This window comes from Rhipicephalus microplus, chromosome 2 (genome assembly GCF_043290135.1).
Source record: "Rhipicephalus microplus isolate Deutch F79 chromosome 2, USDA_Rmic, whole genome shotgun sequence".
In the NCBI taxonomy this organism is placed as follows: Eukaryota; Metazoa; Arthropoda; class Arachnida; order Ixodida; family Ixodidae; genus Rhipicephalus; species Rhipicephalus microplus.
This window is the reverse complement of record NC_134701.1, coordinates 199,490,324-199,509,548: the sequence shown is the minus strand read 5'-3', so window position 1 is coordinate 199,509,548 and position 19,225 is coordinate 199,490,324. Positions and strand designations below refer to the sequence as shown.

The 19,225-nt window shown below is 48.0% G+C and overlaps 1 protein-coding gene and 63 non-coding genes across 64 annotated transcripts; all 64 read right to left on the bottom strand.

Moving 5' to 3' along the window:
- Positions 1-171: 171 nt before the first annotated feature.
- Positions 172-244, bottom strand: TRNAV-AAC (transfer RNA valine (anticodon AAC)). Its single transcript has one exon. It is a non-coding gene; the product is annotated as a tRNA-Val (tRNA).
- A 72-nt stretch (positions 245-316) lies between these two features.
- Positions 317-388, bottom strand: TRNAV-AAC (transfer RNA valine (anticodon AAC)). Its single transcript has one exon. It is a non-coding gene; the product is annotated as a tRNA-Val (tRNA).
- A 507-nt stretch (positions 389-895) lies between these two features.
- On the bottom strand, positions 896-968 carry TRNAV-AAC (transfer RNA valine (anticodon AAC)). Its single transcript has one exon. It is a non-coding gene; the product is annotated as a tRNA-Val (tRNA).
- Positions 969-1,040: 72 nt separating this feature from the next.
- Positions 1,041-1,113, bottom strand: TRNAV-AAC (transfer RNA valine (anticodon AAC)). The gene has a single exon. It is a non-coding gene; the product is annotated as a tRNA-Val (tRNA).
- A 73-nt stretch (positions 1,114-1,186) lies between these two features.
- Positions 1,187-1,258, bottom strand: TRNAV-AAC (transfer RNA valine (anticodon AAC)). The gene has a single exon. It is a non-coding gene; the product is annotated as a tRNA-Val (tRNA).
- Positions 1,259-1,330: 72 nt separating this feature from the next.
- TRNAV-UAC (transfer RNA valine (anticodon UAC)) lies at positions 1,331-1,403 on the bottom strand. Its single transcript has one exon. It is a non-coding gene; the product is annotated as a tRNA-Val (tRNA).
- A 71-nt stretch (positions 1,404-1,474) lies between these two features.
- On the bottom strand, positions 1,475-1,547 carry TRNAV-CAC (transfer RNA valine (anticodon CAC)). The gene has a single exon. It is a non-coding gene; the product is annotated as a tRNA-Val (tRNA).
- Positions 1,548-1,619: 72 nt separating this feature from the next.
- Positions 1,620-1,691, bottom strand: TRNAV-AAC (transfer RNA valine (anticodon AAC)). Its single transcript has one exon. It is a non-coding gene; the product is annotated as a tRNA-Val (tRNA).
- Positions 1,692-1,763: 72 nt separating this feature from the next.
- Positions 1,764-1,836, bottom strand: TRNAI-AAU (transfer RNA isoleucine (anticodon AAU)). The gene has a single exon. It is a non-coding gene; the product is annotated as a tRNA-Ile (tRNA).
- Positions 1,837-2,052: 216 nt separating this feature from the next.
- TRNAV-UAC (transfer RNA valine (anticodon UAC)) lies at positions 2,053-2,125 on the bottom strand. Its single transcript has one exon. It is a non-coding gene; the product is annotated as a tRNA-Val (tRNA).
- A 69-nt stretch (positions 2,126-2,194) lies between these two features.
- On the bottom strand, positions 2,195-2,268 carry TRNAV-CAC (transfer RNA valine (anticodon CAC)). The gene has a single exon. It is a non-coding gene; the product is annotated as a tRNA-Val (tRNA).
- Positions 2,269-2,338: 70 nt separating this feature from the next.
- TRNAV-AAC (transfer RNA valine (anticodon AAC)) lies at positions 2,339-2,411 on the bottom strand. The gene has a single exon. It is a non-coding gene; the product is annotated as a tRNA-Val (tRNA).
- A 70-nt stretch (positions 2,412-2,481) lies between these two features.
- TRNAV-AAC (transfer RNA valine (anticodon AAC)) lies at positions 2,482-2,554 on the bottom strand. Its single transcript has one exon. It is a non-coding gene; the product is annotated as a tRNA-Val (tRNA).
- Positions 2,555-2,621: 67 nt separating this feature from the next.
- On the bottom strand, positions 2,622-2,694 carry TRNAV-AAC (transfer RNA valine (anticodon AAC)). Its single transcript has one exon. It is a non-coding gene; the product is annotated as a tRNA-Val (tRNA).
- Positions 2,695-2,766: 72 nt separating this feature from the next.
- On the bottom strand, positions 2,767-2,839 carry TRNAV-UAC (transfer RNA valine (anticodon UAC)). Its single transcript has one exon. It is a non-coding gene; the product is annotated as a tRNA-Val (tRNA).
- Positions 2,840-3,057: 218 nt separating this feature from the next.
- Positions 3,058-3,130, bottom strand: TRNAV-AAC (transfer RNA valine (anticodon AAC)). The gene has a single exon. It is a non-coding gene; the product is annotated as a tRNA-Val (tRNA).
- Positions 3,131-3,347: 217 nt separating this feature from the next.
- Positions 3,348-3,420, bottom strand: TRNAV-UAC (transfer RNA valine (anticodon UAC)). The gene has a single exon. It is a non-coding gene; the product is annotated as a tRNA-Val (tRNA).
- Positions 3,421-3,633: 213 nt separating this feature from the next.
- On the bottom strand, positions 3,634-3,706 carry TRNAV-AAC (transfer RNA valine (anticodon AAC)). Its single transcript has one exon. It is a non-coding gene; the product is annotated as a tRNA-Val (tRNA).
- Positions 3,707-3,923: 217 nt separating this feature from the next.
- On the bottom strand, positions 3,924-3,996 carry TRNAV-UAC (transfer RNA valine (anticodon UAC)). The gene has a single exon. It is a non-coding gene; the product is annotated as a tRNA-Val (tRNA).
- Positions 3,997-4,358: 362 nt separating this feature from the next.
- On the bottom strand, positions 4,359-4,431 carry TRNAV-UAC (transfer RNA valine (anticodon UAC)). The gene has a single exon. It is a non-coding gene; the product is annotated as a tRNA-Val (tRNA).
- Positions 4,432-4,503: 72 nt separating this feature from the next.
- Positions 4,504-4,575, bottom strand: TRNAV-AAC (transfer RNA valine (anticodon AAC)). Its single transcript has one exon. It is a non-coding gene; the product is annotated as a tRNA-Val (tRNA).
- A 72-nt stretch (positions 4,576-4,647) lies between these two features.
- Positions 4,648-4,720, bottom strand: TRNAV-UAC (transfer RNA valine (anticodon UAC)). The gene has a single exon. It is a non-coding gene; the product is annotated as a tRNA-Val (tRNA).
- A 216-nt stretch (positions 4,721-4,936) lies between these two features.
- Positions 4,937-5,009, bottom strand: TRNAV-AAC (transfer RNA valine (anticodon AAC)). The gene has a single exon. It is a non-coding gene; the product is annotated as a tRNA-Val (tRNA).
- A 66-nt stretch (positions 5,010-5,075) lies between these two features.
- TRNAV-AAC (transfer RNA valine (anticodon AAC)) lies at positions 5,076-5,148 on the bottom strand. The gene has a single exon. It is a non-coding gene; the product is annotated as a tRNA-Val (tRNA).
- A 72-nt stretch (positions 5,149-5,220) lies between these two features.
- TRNAV-UAC (transfer RNA valine (anticodon UAC)) lies at positions 5,221-5,293 on the bottom strand. The gene has a single exon. It is a non-coding gene; the product is annotated as a tRNA-Val (tRNA).
- Positions 5,294-5,366: 73 nt separating this feature from the next.
- TRNAV-UAC (transfer RNA valine (anticodon UAC)) lies at positions 5,367-5,439 on the bottom strand. The gene has a single exon. It is a non-coding gene; the product is annotated as a tRNA-Val (tRNA).
- A 216-nt stretch (positions 5,440-5,655) lies between these two features.
- Positions 5,656-5,728, bottom strand: TRNAV-AAC (transfer RNA valine (anticodon AAC)). Its single transcript has one exon. It is a non-coding gene; the product is annotated as a tRNA-Val (tRNA).
- Positions 5,729-5,800: 72 nt separating this feature from the next.
- TRNAV-AAC (transfer RNA valine (anticodon AAC)) lies at positions 5,801-5,873 on the bottom strand. The gene has a single exon. It is a non-coding gene; the product is annotated as a tRNA-Val (tRNA).
- Positions 5,874-5,945: 72 nt separating this feature from the next.
- TRNAV-UAC (transfer RNA valine (anticodon UAC)) lies at positions 5,946-6,018 on the bottom strand. Its single transcript has one exon. It is a non-coding gene; the product is annotated as a tRNA-Val (tRNA).
- Positions 6,019-6,230: 212 nt separating this feature from the next.
- On the bottom strand, positions 6,231-6,303 carry TRNAV-AAC (transfer RNA valine (anticodon AAC)). Its single transcript has one exon. It is a non-coding gene; the product is annotated as a tRNA-Val (tRNA).
- A 72-nt stretch (positions 6,304-6,375) lies between these two features.
- Positions 6,376-6,447, bottom strand: TRNAV-AAC (transfer RNA valine (anticodon AAC)). Its single transcript has one exon. It is a non-coding gene; the product is annotated as a tRNA-Val (tRNA).
- Positions 6,448-6,664: 217 nt separating this feature from the next.
- TRNAV-AAC (transfer RNA valine (anticodon AAC)) lies at positions 6,665-6,737 on the bottom strand. Its single transcript has one exon. It is a non-coding gene; the product is annotated as a tRNA-Val (tRNA).
- Positions 6,738-6,954: 217 nt separating this feature from the next.
- On the bottom strand, positions 6,955-7,027 carry TRNAV-UAC (transfer RNA valine (anticodon UAC)). Its single transcript has one exon. It is a non-coding gene; the product is annotated as a tRNA-Val (tRNA).
- Positions 7,028-7,389: 362 nt separating this feature from the next.
- TRNAV-AAC (transfer RNA valine (anticodon AAC)) lies at positions 7,390-7,462 on the bottom strand. Its single transcript has one exon. It is a non-coding gene; the product is annotated as a tRNA-Val (tRNA).
- A 72-nt stretch (positions 7,463-7,534) lies between these two features.
- Positions 7,535-7,607, bottom strand: TRNAV-AAC (transfer RNA valine (anticodon AAC)). The gene has a single exon. It is a non-coding gene; the product is annotated as a tRNA-Val (tRNA).
- A 73-nt stretch (positions 7,608-7,680) lies between these two features.
- TRNAV-AAC (transfer RNA valine (anticodon AAC)) lies at positions 7,681-7,752 on the bottom strand. The gene has a single exon. It is a non-coding gene; the product is annotated as a tRNA-Val (tRNA).
- A 72-nt stretch (positions 7,753-7,824) lies between these two features.
- TRNAV-UAC (transfer RNA valine (anticodon UAC)) lies at positions 7,825-7,897 on the bottom strand. Its single transcript has one exon. It is a non-coding gene; the product is annotated as a tRNA-Val (tRNA).
- A 358-nt stretch (positions 7,898-8,255) lies between these two features.
- On the bottom strand, positions 8,256-8,327 carry TRNAV-AAC (transfer RNA valine (anticodon AAC)). Its single transcript has one exon. It is a non-coding gene; the product is annotated as a tRNA-Val (tRNA).
- A 507-nt stretch (positions 8,328-8,834) lies between these two features.
- Positions 8,835-8,907, bottom strand: TRNAV-AAC (transfer RNA valine (anticodon AAC)). Its single transcript has one exon. It is a non-coding gene; the product is annotated as a tRNA-Val (tRNA).
- Positions 8,908-8,979: 72 nt separating this feature from the next.
- On the bottom strand, positions 8,980-9,052 carry TRNAV-AAC (transfer RNA valine (anticodon AAC)). Its single transcript has one exon. It is a non-coding gene; the product is annotated as a tRNA-Val (tRNA).
- A 73-nt stretch (positions 9,053-9,125) lies between these two features.
- TRNAV-AAC (transfer RNA valine (anticodon AAC)) lies at positions 9,126-9,197 on the bottom strand. The gene has a single exon. It is a non-coding gene; the product is annotated as a tRNA-Val (tRNA).
- A 72-nt stretch (positions 9,198-9,269) lies between these two features.
- TRNAV-UAC (transfer RNA valine (anticodon UAC)) lies at positions 9,270-9,342 on the bottom strand. Its single transcript has one exon. It is a non-coding gene; the product is annotated as a tRNA-Val (tRNA).
- A 71-nt stretch (positions 9,343-9,413) lies between these two features.
- TRNAV-CAC (transfer RNA valine (anticodon CAC)) lies at positions 9,414-9,486 on the bottom strand. The gene has a single exon. It is a non-coding gene; the product is annotated as a tRNA-Val (tRNA).
- Positions 9,487-9,558: 72 nt separating this feature from the next.
- On the bottom strand, positions 9,559-9,630 carry TRNAV-AAC (transfer RNA valine (anticodon AAC)). Its single transcript has one exon. It is a non-coding gene; the product is annotated as a tRNA-Val (tRNA).
- Positions 9,631-9,990: 360 nt separating this feature from the next.
- TRNAV-UAC (transfer RNA valine (anticodon UAC)) lies at positions 9,991-10,063 on the bottom strand. Its single transcript has one exon. It is a non-coding gene; the product is annotated as a tRNA-Val (tRNA).
- Positions 10,064-10,132: 69 nt separating this feature from the next.
- On the bottom strand, positions 10,133-10,206 carry TRNAV-CAC (transfer RNA valine (anticodon CAC)). The gene has a single exon. It is a non-coding gene; the product is annotated as a tRNA-Val (tRNA).
- A 70-nt stretch (positions 10,207-10,276) lies between these two features.
- Positions 10,277-10,349, bottom strand: TRNAV-AAC (transfer RNA valine (anticodon AAC)). The gene has a single exon. It is a non-coding gene; the product is annotated as a tRNA-Val (tRNA).
- Positions 10,350-10,419: 70 nt separating this feature from the next.
- On the bottom strand, positions 10,420-10,492 carry TRNAV-AAC (transfer RNA valine (anticodon AAC)). Its single transcript has one exon. It is a non-coding gene; the product is annotated as a tRNA-Val (tRNA).
- A 66-nt stretch (positions 10,493-10,558) lies between these two features.
- Positions 10,559-10,631, bottom strand: TRNAV-AAC (transfer RNA valine (anticodon AAC)). The gene has a single exon. It is a non-coding gene; the product is annotated as a tRNA-Val (tRNA).
- A 72-nt stretch (positions 10,632-10,703) lies between these two features.
- Positions 10,704-10,776, bottom strand: TRNAV-UAC (transfer RNA valine (anticodon UAC)). The gene has a single exon. It is a non-coding gene; the product is annotated as a tRNA-Val (tRNA).
- Positions 10,777-10,994: 218 nt separating this feature from the next.
- Positions 10,995-11,067, bottom strand: TRNAV-AAC (transfer RNA valine (anticodon AAC)). The gene has a single exon. It is a non-coding gene; the product is annotated as a tRNA-Val (tRNA).
- Positions 11,068-11,284: 217 nt separating this feature from the next.
- On the bottom strand, positions 11,285-11,357 carry TRNAV-UAC (transfer RNA valine (anticodon UAC)). The gene has a single exon. It is a non-coding gene; the product is annotated as a tRNA-Val (tRNA).
- A 214-nt stretch (positions 11,358-11,571) lies between these two features.
- TRNAV-AAC (transfer RNA valine (anticodon AAC)) lies at positions 11,572-11,644 on the bottom strand. The gene has a single exon. It is a non-coding gene; the product is annotated as a tRNA-Val (tRNA).
- A 217-nt stretch (positions 11,645-11,861) lies between these two features.
- On the bottom strand, positions 11,862-11,934 carry TRNAV-UAC (transfer RNA valine (anticodon UAC)). The gene has a single exon. It is a non-coding gene; the product is annotated as a tRNA-Val (tRNA).
- Positions 11,935-12,296: 362 nt separating this feature from the next.
- Positions 12,297-12,369, bottom strand: TRNAV-AAC (transfer RNA valine (anticodon AAC)). Its single transcript has one exon. It is a non-coding gene; the product is annotated as a tRNA-Val (tRNA).
- A 3,790-nt stretch (positions 12,370-16,159) lies between these two features.
- On the bottom strand, positions 16,160-17,362 carry LOC142793357 (uncharacterized). The gene has a single exon (XM_075885773.1). The coding sequence runs from the start codon at positions 17,360-17,362 to the stop codon at positions 16,160-16,162; it is 1,203 nt and encodes a 400-aa protein (XP_075741888.1).
- A 134-nt stretch (positions 17,363-17,496) lies between these two features.
- TRNAV-UAC (transfer RNA valine (anticodon UAC)) lies at positions 17,497-17,569 on the bottom strand. Its single transcript has one exon. It is a non-coding gene; the product is annotated as a tRNA-Val (tRNA).
- Positions 17,570-17,636: 67 nt separating this feature from the next.
- On the bottom strand, positions 17,637-17,708 carry TRNAV-AAC (transfer RNA valine (anticodon AAC)). Its single transcript has one exon. It is a non-coding gene; the product is annotated as a tRNA-Val (tRNA).
- A 215-nt stretch (positions 17,709-17,923) lies between these two features.
- TRNAV-AAC (transfer RNA valine (anticodon AAC)) lies at positions 17,924-17,996 on the bottom strand. The gene has a single exon. It is a non-coding gene; the product is annotated as a tRNA-Val (tRNA).
- Positions 17,997-18,357: 361 nt separating this feature from the next.
- Positions 18,358-18,430, bottom strand: TRNAV-AAC (transfer RNA valine (anticodon AAC)). Its single transcript has one exon. It is a non-coding gene; the product is annotated as a tRNA-Val (tRNA).
- A 67-nt stretch (positions 18,431-18,497) lies between these two features.
- TRNAV-AAC (transfer RNA valine (anticodon AAC)) lies at positions 18,498-18,570 on the bottom strand. The gene has a single exon. It is a non-coding gene; the product is annotated as a tRNA-Val (tRNA).
- A 70-nt stretch (positions 18,571-18,640) lies between these two features.
- Positions 18,641-18,713, bottom strand: TRNAV-AAC (transfer RNA valine (anticodon AAC)). The gene has a single exon. It is a non-coding gene; the product is annotated as a tRNA-Val (tRNA).
- A 217-nt stretch (positions 18,714-18,930) lies between these two features.
- Positions 18,931-19,003, bottom strand: TRNAV-UAC (transfer RNA valine (anticodon UAC)). Its single transcript has one exon. It is a non-coding gene; the product is annotated as a tRNA-Val (tRNA).
- A 72-nt stretch (positions 19,004-19,075) lies between these two features.
- On the bottom strand, positions 19,076-19,149 carry TRNAV-UAC (transfer RNA valine (anticodon UAC)). Its single transcript has one exon. It is a non-coding gene; the product is annotated as a tRNA-Val (tRNA).
- Between the last annotated feature and the right edge of the window lie 76 nt (positions 19,150-19,225).

The window sequence follows — 19,225 nt, the reverse complement described above, 5'->3', positions numbered from 1 at the left end:
GTATATTGAAATTAAAAAATAAATGCTCCTGTGCCTACAGGAATCAAACCTGGGGCCTTCCGCGTGTGAAGCGGATGTGATAACCACTACACCACAAGCACGGCTGTATAGAGCTCTCACGAATGAGCCTTTGTTCAATTACGTATAATGAAACTGTAAAAAAAGTGCTCTTGTGCCTGTCAGGGATCCAACCTGAGGCCTTCCGCGTGTTAGGCGGATGTGATAACCGCTACACCACAAGCACAGCTGTGCAGAGCTCTCACGAATCAGCCTTTGTTCAATGACGTATATTGAAACTGTAAAAAAGAAGTGCTCTTGTGCTTGCCAGGGATCGAACCTGTGCCTTCTGCGTGTTAGGCGGATGTGATCACCGCTACACCACAAGCACAGCTGTGCAGAGGTCTCACGAATGAGCCTTTGTGCAATGACGTATATTGAAACTGTAAAAGAGAAGTGCTCTTCTGCCTGCCAGAGATCGAACCTGGCGCCTTCCGGGTGTAAGGCGGACGTGATAACCACTACACCACAAGCACACATGTGCAGAGCTCTCACGAATGAGTCTTTGTTCAAAGACGTATATTGAAACTGTAAAAAAAGAAATGCTCTCGTTCCTGCCAGGGATCCAACCTGGTGCCTTCCGCGCGTAAAGCGGATGTGATAACCACTACACCACAAGCACAGCTGTGCAGAGCTCTCACGAATGAGTCTTTGTTCAATGACGTATATTGAAACTGTAAAAAAGAAGTGCTCTAGTGCCTGCCAGAGATCGGACCTGGGGCCTTCCGCGTGTAAAGTGCATGTGATAACCACTACACCACAAACAGAGCTGTGCAGAGCTCTCATGAATGAGTCTTTGTTCAATCACGTATATTGAAACTAAGTAAAGAAATGCTCTTGTGTCTGCCAGGTATCGAACCTGGGGCCTTCCGCGTGTTAGGCGGATGTGATAACCGCTACACCACAAGCACAGCTGCGCAAAGTGACACGAACGAGTCTTTGTTCAATGAAGTATATTGAAACTGTAAAGAAAGAAACGCTCTTGTGCCTGCCAGGGATCGAACCTGGGGCCTTTCGCGTGTTAGGCGGATGTGATAACCACTACACCACAAGCACAGCTGTGCAGAGCTTTCACGATTGAGTCTTTGTTCAATGACGTATATTGAAACTGTAAAAAAAGAAGTGCTCTTGTGCCTGCCAGGGATCGAACCTGTGCCTTCTGCGTGTTAGGCGGATGTGATAACCGCTACACCACAAGCACAGCTGTGCAGAGGTCTCACGAATGAGCCTTTGTGCAATGACGTATATTGAAACTGTAAAAGAGAAGTGCTCTTGTGCCTGCCAGGGATCGAACCTGGGGCCTTCCGCGTGTAAGGCGGATGTGATAACCACTACACCTCAAGCACAGCTGTGCAGAGCTCTCATGAATGAGTCTTTGTTCAATGACGTATATTGAAATTAAAAAAAGAAATGCTCTTGTGCCTGCCAGGGATTCAACCTGGGACCTTCCGCGTGTGAAGCGGATGTGATAACCACTACACCACAAGCACAGCTGTGCAGAGCTCTCACTATTGAGTCTTTGTTCAATGACGTATATTGAAACTGTAAAAAAGAAGTGCTCTTGTGCCTGCCAGGGATCGAACTTGAGCCTTCCGCGTGTTAGGCGGATGTGATAACCGCTACACCACAAGCACGGCTGTGCAGAGCTCTCACGAATGAACCTTTGTTCAATGACGTATATTGAAACTGTAAAAAGGAAGTGCTCTTGTGCCTGCCAGAGATCGAACCTGGCGCCTTCCGCGTATTAAGTGGATGTGATAACCACTACACCACAAGCACACATGTGCAGAGCTCTCACGATTGAGCCTTTGTTCAATGACGTATATTGAAACTAAAAAAAGAAATGCTCTTGTGCCTGCCAGGGATCAAACCTGGTGCCTTCCGCGTGTTAGGCGGATGTGATAATCACTTCACCACAAGCACGGCTGTGCAGAGCTCTCACGAATCAGCCTTTGTTCAATGACGTATATTGAAACTGTAAAAAAGAAGTGCTCTTGTGCTTGCCAGGGATCGAACCTGGGGCCTTCCGCGTGTAAGGCGGATGTGATAACCACTACACCACAAGCACAGCTGTGCAGAGCTCTCATGAATGAGTCTTTGTTCAATGACGTATATTGAAATTAAAAAATAAATGCTCCTGTGCCTACAGGAATCGAACCTGGGGCCTTCCGCGTGTGAAGCGGATGTGATAACCACTACACCACAAGCACAGCTGTGCAGAGCTCTCATGAATGAGTCTTTGTTCAATGACGTATATTGAAATTAAAAAAAGAAACGCTCTTGTGCCTGCCAGGGATCGAACCTGGGGCCTTCCGCGTGTTAGGCGGATGTGATAACCACTACACCACAAACACAGCTGTGCAGAGCTCTCATGAATGAGTCTTTGTTCAATGACGTATATTGAAACAAAAAAAGAAATGCTCTTGTGCCTGCCAGGGATCGAACCTGGGGCCTTCCGCGTGTTAGGCGGATGTAATAACCACTACACCACAAGCGCAGCTGTGCACAGCCCTCACGAATGAGCCTTTGTTCAATTACGTATATTGAAACTAAAAAAATGCTCTTGTGCCTGCCAGGGATCGAACCTGGGGCCTTCCACGTGTTAAGCGGATGTGATAACCACTACACCACAAGCACAGCTGTGCAGAGCTCTCACAAATGAGCCTTTGTTCAATGACGTATATTTAAACTGTAAAAAAGAAGTGCTCTTGTGCTTGCCAGGGATCGAACCTGGGGCCTTCCGCGTGTAAGGCGGATGTGATAACCACTACAACACAAGCACAGCTGTGCAGAGCTCTCACGAATGAGTCTTTGTTCAAAGACGTATATTGAAACTGTAAAAAAAGAAATGCTCTCGTTCCTGCCAGGGATCTAACCTGGTGCCTTCCGCGCGTAAAGTGGATGTGATAACCACTACACCACAAGCACAGCTGTGCAGAGCTCTCACGAATGAGTCTTTGTTCAATGACGTATATTGAAACTGTAAAAAAGATGTGCTCTAGTGCCTGCCAGAGATCGGACCTGGGGCCTTCCGCGTGTTAGGCGGACGTGATAACCGCTACACCACAAGCACAGCTGCGCAAAGTGACACGAAGGAGTCTTTGTTCAATGAAGTATATTGAAACTGTAAAAAAAGAAGTGCTCTTGTCCCTGCCAGGGATTGAACTTGGGGCCTTCCGCGTGTTAGGCGGATGTGACAACCGCTACACCACAAGCACAGCTGTGCAGAGGTCTCACGAATGAGCCTTTGTTCAATGACGTATATTGAAACTGTAATAAAGAAGTGCTCTTGTGCATGCCAGGGATCGAACCTGGGGCCTTCCGCGTGTAAGGCGGATGTGATAACCACTACACCACAAGCACAGCTGTGCAGAGCTCTCATGAATGAGTCTTTGTTCAATGACGTATATTGAAATAAAAAATAAATGCTCCTGTGCCTACAGGAATCAAACCTGGGGCCTTCCGCGTGTGAAGCGGATGTGATAACCACTACACCACAAGCACGGCTGTATAGAGCTCTCACGAATGAGCCTTTGTTCAATTACGTATATTGAAACTGTAAAAAAGAAGTGCTCTTGTGCCTGTCAGGGATCGAACCTGAGGCCTTCCGCGTGTTAGGCGGATGTGATAACCGCTACACCACAAGCACAGCTGTGCAGAGCTCTCACGAATCAGCCTTTGTTCAATGACGTATATTGAAACTGTAAAAAAGAAGTGCTCTTGTGCTTGCCAGGGATCGAACCTGGGGCCTTGCGCGTGTTAAGTGGATGTGATAAACACTACACCACAAGCACAGCTGTGCAGAGTTCTCACAAATGAGCCTTTGTTCAATGACGTATATTTAAACTGTAAAACTGAAGTGCTCTTGTGCCTGCCAGGGATCGAACCTGGGGCCTTCCGCGTGTAAGGCGGATGTGATAACCACCACACCACAAGCACAGCTGTGCAGAGCTCTCACGAATGAGTCTTTGTTCAAAGACGTATATTGGAACTGTAAAAAAAGAAATGCTCTCGTTCCTGCCAGGGATCCAACCTGGTGCCTTCCGCGCGTAAAGCGGATGTGATAACCACTACACCACAAGCACAGCTGTGCAGAGCTCTCACGAATGAGTCTTTGTTCAATGACGCATATTGAAACTGTAAAAAAGAAGTGCTCTAGTGCCTGCCAGAGATCGGACCTGGGGCCTTCCGCGTATTAAGTGGATGTGATAACCACTACACCACAAGCACACATGTGCAGAGCTCTCACGATTGAGCCTTTGTTCAATGACGTATATTGAAACTAAAAAAAGAAATGCTCTTGTGCCTGCCAGGGATCGAACCTGGTGCCTTCCGCGTGTAAGGCGGATCTGATAACCACTACACCACAAGCACGGCTGTGCAGAGCTCTCACGAATCAGCCTTTGTTCAATGACGTATATTGAAACTGTAAAAAAGAAGTGCTCTTGTGCCTGCCAGGGATCGAACCTGTGCCTTCTGCGTGTTAGGCGGATGTGATAACCGCTACACCACAAGCACAGCTGCGCAGAGGTCTCACGAATGAGCCTTTGTGCAATGACGTATATTGAAACTGTAAAAGAGAAGAGCTCTTGTGCCTGCCAGAGATCGAACCTGGCGCCTTCCGCGTGTAAGGCGGATGTGATAACCACTACACCACAAGCACACATGTGCAGAGCTCTCACGAATGAGCCTTTGTTCAATGACGTATATTGAAACTGTAAAAAAGAAGTGCTCTAGTGCCTCCCAGAGATCGGACCTGGGGCCTTCCGCGTGTTAAGCGCATGTGATAACCACTACACCACAAACACAGCTGTGCAGAGCTCTCATGAATGAGTCTTTGTTCAATGACGTATATTGAAACTAAAAAAAGAAATGCTCTTGTGCCTGCCAGGGATCGAACCTGGGGCCTTCCGCGTGTTAGGCGGATGTAATAACCACTACACCACAAGCGCAGCTGTGCACAGCCCTCACGAATGAGCCTTTGTTCAATTACGTATATTGAAACTAAAAAATGCTCTTGTGCCTGCCAGGGATCGAACCTGGGGCCTTCCACGTGTTAAGCGGATGTGATAACCACTACACCACAAGCACAGCTGTGCAGAGCTCTCACAAATGAGCCTTTGTTCAATGACGTATATTTAAACTGTAAAAAAGAAGTGCTCTTGTGCTTGCCAGGGATCGAACCTGGGGCCTTCCGCGTGTAAGGCGGATGTGATAACCACTACACCACAAGCACAGCTGTGCTGAGCTCTCACGAATGAGTCTTTGTTCAAAGACGTATATTGAAACTGTAAAAAAAGAAATGCTCTCGTTCCTGCCAGGGATCTAACCTGGTGCCTTCCGCGCGTAAAGCGGATGTGATAACCACTACACCACAAGCACAGCTGTGCAGAGCTCTCACGAATGAGTCTTTGTTCAATGACGTATATTGAAACTGTAAAAAAGATGTGCTCTAGTGCCTGCCAGAGATCGGACCTGGGGCCTTCCGCGTGTTAAGCGCATGTGATAACCACTACACCACAAACACAGCTGTGCAGAGCTCTCATGAATGAGTCTTTGTTCAATGACGTATATTGAAACTAAATAAAGAAATGCTCTTGTGTCTGCCAGGTATCGAACCTGGGGCCTTCCGCGTGTTAGGCGGACGTGATAACCGCTACACCACAAGCACAGCTGCGCAAAGTGACACGAAGGAGTCTTTGTTCAATGAAGTATATTGAAACTGTAAAAAAAGAAGTGCTCTTGTCCCTGCCAGGGATCGAACTTGGGGCCTTCCGCGTGTTAGGCGGATGTGACAACCGCTACACCACAAGCACAGCTGTGCAGAGGTCTCACGAATGAGCCTTTGTTGAATGACGTATATTGAAACTGTAATAAAGAAGTGCTCTTGTGCATGCCAGGGATCGAACCTGGGGCCTTCCGCGTGTAAGGCGGATGTGATAACCACTACACCACAAGCACAGCTGTGCAGAGCTCTCCTGAATGAGTCTTTGTTCAATGACGTATATTGAAATTAAAAAATAAATGCTCCTGTGCCTACAGGAATCAAACCTGGGGCCTTCCGCGTGTGAAGCGGATGTGATAACCACTACACCACAAGCACGGCTGTATAGAGCTCTCACGAATGAGCCTTTGTTCAATTACGTATATTGAAACTGTAAAAAAAGTGCTCTTGTGCCTGTCAGGGATCCAACCTGAGGCCTTCCGCGTGTTAGGCGGATGTGATAACCGCTACACCACAAGCACAGCTGTGCAGAGCTCTCACGAATCAGCCTTTGTTCAATGACGTATATTGAAACTGTAAAAAAGAAGTGCTCTTGTGCTTGCCAGGGATCGAACCTGTGCCTTCTGCGTGTTAGGCGGATGTGATCACCGCTACACCACAAGCACAGCTGTGCAGAGGTCTCACGAATGAGCCTTTGTGCAATGACGTATATTGAAACTGTAAAAGAGAAGTGCTCTTCTGCCTGCCAGAGATCGAACCTGGCGCCTTCCGGGTGTAAGGCGGATGTGATAACCACTACACCACAAGCACACATGTGCAGAGCTCTCACGAATGAGCCTTTGTTCAATTACGTATATTGAAACTGTAAAAAAGAAGTGCTCTTGTGCCTATCAGGGATCGAACCTAAGGCCTTCCGCGTGTTAGGCGGATGTGATAACGGCTACACCACAAGCACAGCTGTGCAGAGCTCTCACGAATCAGCCTTTGTTCAATGACGTATATTGAAACTGTAAAAAAGAAGTGCTCTTGTGCTTGCCAGGGATCGAACCTGGGGCCTTGCGCGTGTTAAGTGGATGTGATAAACACTACACCACAAGCACAGCTGTGCAGAGCTCTCACAAATGAGCCTTTGTTCAATGACGTATATTTAAACTGTAAAAAATAAGTGCTCCTGTGCCTGCCAGGGATCGAACCTGGGGCCTTCCGCGTGTAAGGCGGATGTGATAACCACTACACCACAAGCACAGCTGTGCAGAGCTCTCACGAATGAGTCTTTGTTCAAAGACGTATATTGAAACTGTAAAAAAAGAAATGCTCTCGTTCCTGCCAGGGATCCAACCTGGTGCCTTCCGCGCGTAAAGCGGATGTGATAACCACTACACCACAAGCACAGCTGTGCAGAGCTCTCACGAATGAGTCTTTGTTCAATGACGTATATTGAAACTGTAAAAAAGAAGTGCTCTAGTGCCTGCCAGAGATCGGACCTGGGGCCTTCCGCGTGTAAAGTGCATGTGATAACCACTACACCACAAACAGAGCTGTGCAGAGCTCTCATGAATGAGTCTTTGTTCAATAACGTATATTGAAACTAAGTAAAGAAATGCCCTTGTGTCTGCCAGGTATCGAACCTGGGGCCTTCCGCGTGTTAGGCGGATGTGATAACCGCTACACCACAAGCACAGCTGCGCAAAGTGACACGAAGGAGTCTTTGTTCAATGAAGTATATTGAAACTGTAAAGAAAGAAACGCTCTTGTGCCTGCCAGGGATCGAACCTGGGGCCTTCCGCGTGTTAGGCGGATGTGATAACCACTACACCACAAGCACAGCTGTGCAGAGCTTTCACGATTGAGTCTTTGTTCAATGACGTATATTGAAACTGTAAAAAAAGAAGTGCTCTTGTGCCTGCCAGGGATCGAACCTGTGCCTTCTGCGTGTTAGGCGGATGTGATAACCTCTACACCACAAGCACAGCTGTGCAGAGGTCTCACGAATGAGTCTTTGTGCAATGACGTATATTGAAACTGTAAAAGAGAAGTGCTCTTGTGCGTGCCAGGGATCGAACCTGGGGCCTTCCGCGTGTAAGGCGGATGTGATAACCACTACACCACAAGCACAGCTGTGCAGAGCTCTCATGAATGAGTCTTTGTTCAATGACGTATATTGAAATTAAAAAATAAATGCTCCTGTGCCTACAGGAATCAAACCTGGGGCCTTCCGCGTGTGAAGCGGATGTGATAACCACTACACCACAAGCACGGCTGTATAGAGCTCTCACGAATGAGCCTTTGTTCAATTACGTATAATGAAACTGTAAAAAAAAGTGCTCTTGTGCCTGTCAGGGATCCAACCTGAGGCCTTCCGCGTGTTAGGCGTATGTGATAACCGCTACACCACAAGCACAGCTGTGCAGAGCTCTCACGAATCAGCCTTTGTTCAATGACGTATATTGAAACTGTAAAAAAGAAGTGCTCTTGTGCTTGCCAGGGATCGAACCTGTGCCTTCTGCGTGTTAGGCGGATGTGATCACCGCTACACCACAAGCACAGCTGTGCAGAGGTCTCACGAATGAGCCTTTGTGCAATGACGTATATTGAAACTGTAAAAGAGAAGTGCTCTTCTGCCTGCCAGAGATCGAACCTGGCGCCTTCCGGGTGTAAGGCGGACGTGATAACCACTACACCACAAGCACACATGTGCAGAGCTCTCACGAATGAGTCTTTGTTCAAAGACGTATATTGAAACTGTAAAAAAAGAAATGCTCTCGTTCCTGCCAGGGATCCAACCTGGTGCCTTCCGCGCGTAAAGCGGATGTGATAACCACTACACCACAAGCACAGCTGTGCAGAGCTCTCACGAATGAGTCTTTGTTCAATGACGTATATTGAAACTGTAAAAAAGAAGTGCTCTAGTGCCTGCCAGAGATCGGACCTGGGGCCTTCCGCGTGTAAAGTGCATGTGATAACCACTACACCACAAACAGAGCTGTGCAGAGCTCTCATGAATGAGTCTTTGTTCAATCACGTATATTGAAACTAAGTAAAGAAATGCTCTTGTGTCTGCCAGGTATCGAACCTGGGGCCTTCCGCGTGTTAGGCGGATGTGATAACCGCTACACCACAAGCACAGCTGCGCAAAGTGACACGAACGAGTCTTTGTTCAATGAAGTATATTGAAACTGTAAAGAAAGAAACGCTCTTGTGCCTGCCAGGGATCGAACCTGGGGCCTTTCGCGTGTTAGGCGGATGTGATAACCACTACACCACAAGCACAGCTGTGCAGAGCTTTCACGATTGAGTCTTTGTTCAATGACGTATATTGAAACTGTAAAAAAAGAAGTGCTCTTGTGCCTGCCAGGGATCGAACCTGTGCCTTCTGCGTGTTAGGCGGATGTGATAACCGCTACACCACAAGCACAGCTGTGCAGAGGTCTCACGAATGAGCCTTTGTGCAATGACGTATATTGAAACTGTAAAAGAGAAGTGCTCTTGTGCCTGCCAGGGATCGAACCTGGGGCCTTCCGCGTGTAAGGCGGATGTGATAACCACTACACCTCAAGCACAGCTGTGCAGAGCTCTCATGAATGAGTCTTTGTTCAATGACGTATATTGAAATTAAAAAAAGAAATGCTCTTGTGCCTGCCAGGGATTCAACCTGGGACCTTCCGCGTGTGAAGCGGATGTGATAACCACTACACCACAAGCACAGCTGTGCAGAGCTCTCACTATTGAGTCTTTGTTCAATGACGTATATTGAAACTGTAAAAAAGAAGTGCTCTTGTGCCTGCCAGGGATCGAACTTGAGCCTTCCGCGTGTTAGGCGGATGTGATAACCGCTACACCACAAGCACGGCTGTGCAGAGCTCTCACGAATGAACCTTTGTTCAATGACGTATATTGAAACTGTAAAAAGGAAGTGCTCTTGTGCCTGCCAGAGATCGAACCTGGCGCTTCCGCGTATTAAGTGGATGTGATAACCACTACACCACAAGCACACATGTGCAGAGCTCTCACGATTGAGCCTTTGTTCAATGACGTATATTGAAACTAAAAAAAGAAATGCTCTTGTGCCTGCCAGGGATCAAACCTGGTGCCTTCCGCGTGTTAGGCGGATGTGATAATCACTTCACCACAAGCACGGCTGTGCAGAGCTCTCACGAATCAGCCTTTGTTCAATGACGTATATTGAAACTGTAAAAAAGAAGTGCTCTTGTGCTTGCCAGGGATCGAACCTGGGGCCTTCCGCGTGTAAGGCGGATGTGATAACCACTACACCACAAGCACAGCTGTGCAGAGCTCTCATGAATGAGTCTTTGTTCAATGACGTATATTGAAATTAAAAAATAAATGCTCCTGTGCCTACAGGAATCGAACCTGGGGCCTTCCGCGTGTGAAGCGGATGTGATAACCACTACACCACAAGCACAGCTGTGCAGAGCTCTCATGAATGAGTCTTTGTTCAATGACGTATATTGAAATTAAAAAAAGAAACGCTCTTGTGCCTGCCAGGGATCGAACCTGGGGCCTTCCGCGTGTTAGGCGGATGTGATAACCACTACACCACAAACACAGCTGTGCAGAGCTCTCATGAATGAGTCTTTGTTCAATGACGTATATTGAAACAAAAAAAGAAATGCTCTTGTGCCTGCCAGGGATCGAACCTGGGGCCTTCCGCGTGTTAGGCGGATGTAATAACCACTACACCACAAGCGCAGCTGTGCACAGCCCTCACGAATGAGCCTTTGTTCAATTACGTATATTGAAACTAAAAAATGCTCTTGTGCCTGCCAGGGATCGAACCTGGGGCCTTCCACGTGTTAAGCGGATGTGATAACCACTACACCACAAGCACAGCTGTGCAGAGCTCTCACAAATGAGCCTTTGTTCAATGACGTATATTTAAACTGTAAAAAAGAAGTGCTCTTGTGCTTGCCAGGGATCGAACCTGGGGCCTTCCGCGTGTAAGGCGGATGTGATAACCACTACAACACAAGCACAGCTGTGCAGAGCTCTCACGAATGAGTCTTTGTTCAAAGACGTATATTGAAACTGTAAAAAAAGAAATGCTCTCGTTCCTGCCAGGGATCTAACCTGGTGCCTTCCGCGCGTAAAGTGGATGTGATAACCACTACACCACAAGCACAGCTGTGCAGAGCTCTCACGAATGAGTCTTTGTTCAATGACGTATATTGAAACTGTAAAAAAGATGTGCTCTAGTGCCTGCCAGAGATCGGACCTGGGGCCTTCCGCGTGTTAGGCGGACGTGATAACCGCTACACCACAAGCACAGCTGCGCAAAGTGACACGAAGGAGTCTTTGTTCAATGAAGTATATTGAAACTGTAAAAAAAGAAGTGCTCTTGTCCCTGCCAGGGATTGAACTTGGGGCCTTCCGCGTGTTAGGCGGATGTGACAACCGCTACACCACAAGCACAGCTGTGCAGAGGTCTCACGAATGAGCCTTTGTTCAATGACGTATATTGAAACTGTAATAAAGAAGTGCTCTTGTGCATGCCAGGGATCGAACCTGGGGCCTTCCGCGTGTAAGGCGGATGTGATAACCACTACACCACAAGCACAGCTGTGCAGAGCTCTCATGAATGAGTCTTTGTTCAATGACGTATATTGAAATTAAAAAATAAATGCTCCTGTGCCTACAGGAATCAAACCTGGGGCCTTCCGCGTGTGAAGCGGATGTGATAACCACTACACCACAAGCACGGCTGTATAGAGCTCTCACGAATGAGCCTTTGTTCAATTACGTATATTGAAACTGTAAAAAAGAAGTGCTCTTGTGCCTGTCAGGGATCGAACCTGAGGCCTTCCGCGTGTTAGGCGGATGTGATAACCGCTACACCACAAGCACAGCTGTGCAGAGCTCTCACGAATCAGCCTTTGTTCAATGACGTATATTGAAACTGTAAAAAAGAAGTGCTCTTGTGCTTGCCAGGGATCGAACCTGGGGCCTTGCGCGTGTTAAGTGGATGTGATAAACACTACACCACAAGCACAGCTGTGCAGAGTTCTCACAAATGAGCCTTTGTTCAATGACGTATATTTAAACTGTAAAACTGAAGTGCTCTTGTGCCTGCCAGGGATCGAACCTGGGGCCTTCCGCGTGTAAGGCGGATGTGATAACCACCACACCACAAGCACAGCTGTGCAGAGCTCTCACGAATGAGTCTTTGTTCAAAGACGTATATTGGAACTGTAAAAAAAGAAATGCTCTCGTTCCTGCCAGGGATCCAACCTGGTGCCTTCCGCGCGTAAAGCGGATGTGATAACCACTACACCACAAGCACAGCTGTGCAGAGCTCTCACGAATGAGTCTTTGTTCAATGACGCATATTGAAACTGTAAAAAAGAAGTGCTCTAGTGCCTGCCAGAGATCGGACCTGGGGCCTTCCGCGTGTTAAGCGCATGTGATAACCACTACACCACAAACACAGCTGTGCAGAGCTCTCATGAATGAGTCTTTGTTCAATGACGTATATTGAAACTAAATAAAGAAATGCTCTTGTGTCTGCCAGGTATCGAACCTGGGGCCTTCCGCGTGTTAGGCGGATGTGATAACCGCTACACCACAAGCACAGCTGCGCAAAGTGACACGAAGGAGTCTTTGTTCAATGAAGTATATTGAAACTGTAAAAAAATAAGTGCTCTTGTGCCTGCCAGGGATCGAACCTGGGGCCTTCCGCGTGTTAGGCGGATGTGACAACCGCTACACCACAAGCTTTTTTTTTATTGCCTGCTTAGGCGTACACATAGAAACACAAATACAGTAAGGGAACACAAGTAATAATGCAAGGCACATAAGACATAGATACATAAATGGGCATGGGTAAAATGAGACACCAAACTTTGGCTGGCGTGTAATGGCTAAAATCGTCTCATGTTCATGAGTGGCTCGATCCTCGATACCCATTCAGGTATCGGATCTAAAGATTTATGTGCTTCCAGGAACCTGCCCATTGATTCGCGGAAGTACTCTTGTGCCGATCTTGCATCTATATCTACATGTCGTGCGGCCATGCAGGCCTTCCATATGCAGTGCAAACCCAGTAGCATAACAGCATCAAACGGGACACCTTCTTTGTTGTCCACAGTTAGGAAACGAATTCCTTGTGGGTCTAGAGGGAGGTCTTTCTTTAGCGTTCTTTGTAATATATCCCAGAAGAACACGCCTTCCCAGCATTCTAAGAAGACGTGCTCAATGGTTTCAGGCTTTCTGCATAAAAAACAGTGCACTCCCCATGGTACATACATTCCTTTTTCCTGTAGCCATGTTTTTACCTCTAGTGTCCCGGTGTGCAATCTGAAGAAAAAGGATTTGGCTCCTGGAGCTACATACATATGTTTGACACGCTTCAGGACATCACTTCCAGACTTGGCACTATATATTGTGCGATACAAAGGCACGGGGAGTAGTATATCCACAAGATCTTTGTATAGCTTCCTTCGTTTCACTCCCGCCAGATATTCGCATGAGAATCGAGCACGCAAGAACTTATAAGCCATCACAACCTCCTTCAAAAAACCGAAAACCCCGCCTTCAATACATTCGGTGGATACCACAAAGTCCGGCACAAGTTTGCAAAGTCTGAGCTGTAATACAGTGCGCAAAAAGGGGTCCTTCACATCCCTAAGGAAGCAGAACCGGTTCACTATTTGCCTCAGGAATAAGTGCGACAGGCCAAGACCTCCACCACGTACCTGTCGGAACAAGTTGGTGCGGCTTGTCCTCTCCCAACTCGATCCCCAAACAAAAACAGCCAGAATTCTGTGGAGCTTTTGTATGTTAATGCGTGAGCAGTGCAAAACACTCAACACATACCAAAGTTTAGTAATGAAAAACACATTACACACCGTGGTACGTGCAAACATAGACAATTCCGAGCCCTTTGTCCTCTCAGTCCTTCCACGCATTTCCGCAACTTGGTTCTGCCAGTATGGTTCACTGTCCCGGTAAAACTCTAAAGGAACGCCTAGGTATTTCGTTGGAGTGGAAATCCATTGAATGTTGGCAAAGGTACTGGGTTTCATTGTCCATGCTCCATGCCAGATTCCGAGGCTCTTGCCCCAGTTAACTGCACTGCCACTAGTAACACAATAACGCTTCACAATTTCCACAGTTTTCCTGATACTGGCGTGGTCCCCACAAAACACCGCGATGTCGTCCGCATAAGCGAGTAGTTTTGCCTCCGCTTGCTGCATTTTAAAGCCATTGATACAGTTAGCCCGTATTACGCTGAGGCACAAGGGCTCAATATATAAAGCGAAAAGAAACGGCGATAGTGGGCACCCCTGGCGCACCGACCGCTGCACTTCGATAAGCTCTCCTACTGACTTATTTATTATCAACCTTGTCGTGCAACCCCTGTACGCCATTGCGACACCTTCCATGATAACAGATCCTACGTTCACGTACTCCAGAATGGCAAATAGTATGTCGTGCGGTACCCGATCGAACGCCTTTTCCAGATCCAACTGGAGCATTGCGACCTTCTCGCACAATACGTCACAACACTCTAGTATGCTTCTCGCCGTATGAATGTTCGTGAAAATGGTTCGTTCCTTGATACCGCACGTCTGGTGTGGTCCAACTATATCTTTCACTACTGTTTGCAGTCTTTTAGCCAACACTTTCATGAATATCTTATAGTCGACGTTCGCTAAGCTGATAGGGCGATATGCTGTTACCCGCTTTAATGTGTCGCGATCATCTGTTTTCGGGATAAGAAATGTGTGTGTGGACAGGAATGAAGGTGGTAGTCGTTTGCGCTCATATGCATCGTCTAAAATTGCGGCCAGTATAGGGGCTACTTCGTACTTGAACGCCTTATAAAAATCGGCTCCTAGCCCGTCGGGCCCGGGAGATTTCCCACGTTTCAAATCGTCTATCGCCACCGCAATCTCATCGGCCGTAATACGGCGCTCTAACATTTCCTTTGAGCTATCGTCAATCTTTGGCATTAAAGGCATGAATTCCGTCTCGAAACCCTCTACGTCCACCGGACAACGCGCGAACAGCTTTCTGTAGAACGCTGTGAACACGTGTTCGATGCCGCTCTGATCATATAAGATAACACCGTCTTGTTCCACTTCGTGAATCTCGTTCCGGCGGGCCCACTTTTTTTCCTTTGCGAGGGCTCGTTTAGTTGGCGCCTCGCCTGTTATCGTTGCTTCTACTCTAGCTCGCACCAACGCTCCCCGATAGCGTTCGATATCAGCCTGCTCAAGTTTTTGCTTCAGTGTGTTAATGTCGTCTTTGAACGTCCCAGGCGATAGGCTTTCTTCATAAGTTAGCATTTGCAAGCTTTGCCGCAGGTTTTCCTCGTACTTATTCTTTTCGTGCTTTAAAGCGCTGGCTCGTTCAAGTGCCTTCAGTTTAGCTGTTTGCTTAAATGTTTCCCATTTCTCACCTATTGTTGTGTTTGTCTGGTTCTTTATCTCTTCGAGCAGGGCTAACACTTTCTCACAGAAAACCTCATCCTCCAAAATTTTAGCATTAAGTTTCCATAATTCCCACGCAAACTTATTTCGGTTTTTCGCTTTCTTATTAACATCGAACATGACTAGACAGTGGTCACTGAATGACACCGATTGCACACGATATTCTTGCGCAAGTGCTATCAATTCAGCCGGAACATACACTCTGTCCAGTCGGGCGTGGCTGGCTGCTTGGAAATGCGTGAAGCGCACAATGCGGTCGCACTCCAAGCAGTCCGCCACGTCCTCAAGCCCGTATTCATCAATTAATTCGCGAAGCTCAGCCGTGCTGGCGTCTCTATACGCTGTACCACTTGATTTATCACGCGCTGCCAGTACACAATTAAAGTCCCCCATCAGTACCAGGTTCCTTTCGACGTTGCAGTAATTTCTGACACTCTCGAAGAAATGTCTTCGTTCGTCGAGCAAATTAGGAGCATAAAGGCATATCACTCGCCATTCAACTGAACCATAACGAAAATCACACAAAACCATGCGCCCCGCCAAATCTGACCTCACGCCCCTCACTTCAAGGCCTAGGTGTTGGCGCACAAAAAGAACGCACCCCGCGGATTGCCCTATGGCGTGACTCACACCCGCGTAGTACATTGACATGAAAGGTAGCACCATACTCTTGGTCTCATCTTCACTTCCAAGTTTGGTTTCTTGTATGGCAATGATGTCTAAATCATGTTCGATCACCAGTCTATACAACTGTCGTTGTTTTCTCCTCGCCGCAAGCCCTCGAACATTGATTGTAGCAAATCGCAAGGATTTATCTGGCAGCGCCATTTGTATAATTAATAATAGAGACCCAGAGTATGGGCTTATGCTCCTGTCTACACAAGACCTTGGGGCCCGCGACATAGGTCGGGGCTTACACAGCTTACTGCTACGTGACCGGGGGCGGTGGCGGCGGCTTCGTCGTCGCCGTCAGCCTCCGATCCTGTGGGATGTTCGGCCGTGGCCGCACTGTCGGTCGACGTACAGGGGTTGCTTTTGCTGGAGGTTCATCGCGACTGCTTGGGTCGGTAGATTCGCTCTCTCCCTCGGCGCCTTCGTGTGATCGCTTATTCGTCGTGGTGCCCTCCTTGGAAATGTCCATTTCCTCCACAACTTCCCTGTTGACCTCTTCTGTCACGTTGCTTTTGTCCTCCTGCGTCTGCAGTGCTTCCGAGGAATCAATTTTCACCAACAATGTATCTTCGGCTTTGAGGTTCGTCGACTTTACGTGAGCACTCTCACCCGAGATTTGCTCAGCTGGCACGCTGTCCATCGTGGCACTTTCTGCCTCCACTCTCGCTGCTGCCTCGGAATCTGCTTCGTCCATTAGGAGCTCCGAAGTGTCGTCGCTTCCCATGGGCCCTGCAACACTGGCATAGGTACGCACGCATTCCGACTCGTTGTGTCCAAAGCGATGACACAACGTGCACCGTGGTACCCTACAGTCCCGACGAATGTGTCCAGTGCACTGGCAACGAAGGCATAGCGGTGCCCTTCCCGGCACCACCACAAGAGCCAGCTCACCAGCAATCCTTATTTGATGGGGTAAATCTTCTGGCTTGACTCCCGCCTTAAGTGTCATCGCCACATTTCGCGTCGTTGACGCCTTGTCAGTCACACCACTGACCTTCCACCGTTCCTTGATAATGTCCGTCACTCTGCCATAGTTCAGGAAGGCCGCTCGCACGTCGTCGTCCGGTACGGTAGGCAGGAGCCAGTGCAGCTTCAACCGAAGCTCCTGGTTCGATGGATCGATGAGGAGGCAACGCTGGCCCTTCACTTTCACTTCCGCTTTTTCCAGCAGCCTCTTCGCACCTTCGGCACATTTGAACGTGACGGCCCAAACGTGATTCATTTGATACGCCCCCAAGGCCGTAACCTCGGAGAGCAGTTTCAAATCACTCAGCGTATCCCTGAAGTCTTCTACACGGTAGGGCCGTGCCCTCACATCCGCGTGCACAAAAACAGTATTCAAAACCAGACGTCCTGAAGGCAGACTAGGCAGAACAACGCGATACTCGTTATCCGAGGCAGCTATCACCCTGTTTCCGCGGCCATAAACGGCCGCTGATACCGCTCCGACGGAGCCCATTCCAAACGCGTCCGCTCGCTATCGCGGCCCGAAGTGGAATCCCGCCGCTACACCACAAGCACACCTGTGCAGAGGTCTCACGAATGAGCCTTTGTTCAATGACGTATATTGAAACTGTAAAAAAGAAGTGCTCTTGTGCATGCCAGGGACCGAACCTGGGCCCTTCCGCGTGTAAGGCGGATGTGATAACCACTACACTACAAGCGCAGTTGTGCACAGCCCTCACTAATGAGCCTTTGTTCAATTACGTATATTGAAACTAAAAAAATGCTCTTGTGCCTGCCAGGGATCGAACCTATGCCTTCTGCGTGTTAGGCGGATGTGATAACCGCTACACCACAAGCACAGCTGTGCAGAGGTCTCAGGAATGAGCCTTTGTGCAATGACGTATATTGAAACTGTAAAAGAGAAGTGCTCTTGTGCCTGCCAGGGATCCAACCTGGGGCTTTTCGCGTATTAAGTGGATGTGATAACCACTACACCACAAGCACAGCTGTGCAGAGCTCTCATGAATGAGTCTTTGTTCAATGACGTATATTGAAAATAAAAAAGAAATGCTCTTGTGCCTGCCAGGGATCGAACCTGGGGCCTTCCACGTGTTAGGCGGATGTGATAACCACTACACCATAAGGACAGTTGAGCAGAGCTCTCACAAATGAGTCGTTGTTCAATGAAGCACATTGAAACTGTGAAAATGAAGTGCGCTTGTGCCTGCACCGGATCGAACCTGGGGCCTTCTGCGTGTTAGGCGGATGTGATAACCACTACACCACAAGCACAGCTGTTCAGAGCTCTCACGAATGAGCCTTTGTTCAATTGCGTATATTGAAACTGTAAAAAATAAGTGCTCTTGTGCCTGCCAGGGATCCAACCTGGGGCTTCCCACGTGTTAAGCGGATGTGATAACCAATACACCACAAGCACAGCTGTGCAGACCTCTCATGAAGGAGTCTTTGTTCAATGACATATATTGAAACTAAAAAAAGAAATGCTCTTGTGCCTGCCAGGGATCGAACCTGGGGCCTTCCGCGTGTTAGGCGGATGTAATAACCACTACACCACAAGCGCAGCTGTGTACAGCCCTCACGAATGAGTCTTTGTTCAATTACGTATATTGAAACTAAAAAAATGCTCTTGTGCCTGCCAGGGATCGAACCTGGGGCATTCCGCGTGTTAAGCGGATGTGATAACCACTACACCACAAGCACAGCTGTGCAGAGCTCTCATGAATGATTCTTTGTTCAATGACGTATATTGAAACTAAAAAAGAAACGGTCTTGTGCCTGCCAGGGATCGAACCTGGGGCCTTCCGCGTGTTAGGCGGATGTGATAACCACTACACCACAAGCACAGCTGTGCAGAGCTCTCACGATTGAGCCTTTGTTCAATGACGTATATTGAAACTGTAAAAAAAGAAGTGCTCTTGTGCCTGCCAGGGATCAAACCTATGCCTTCTGCGTGTTAGGCGGATGCGATAACCGCTACACCACAAGCACAGCTGTGCAGAGGTCTCACGAATGAGCCTTTGTGCAATGACGTATATTGAAACTGTAAAAGAGAAGTGCTCTTGTGCCTGCCAGGGAACGAACCTGGGGCCTTCCGAGTGTAAGGCGGATGTGATAACCACTACACCACAAGCACAGCTGTGCAGAGGTCTCACGAATGAGCCTTTGTTCAATGACGTATATTTAAACTGTAAAAAAGAAGTGCTCTTGTGCATGCCAGGGTATCGAACCTGGGGCCTTCCGCGTGTAAGGCGGATGTGATAACCACTACACCACAAGCACAGCTGTGCAGAGCTCTCATGAATGAGTCTTTGTTCAAAGACGTATATTGAAACTGTAAAAAAAGAAATGCTCTCGT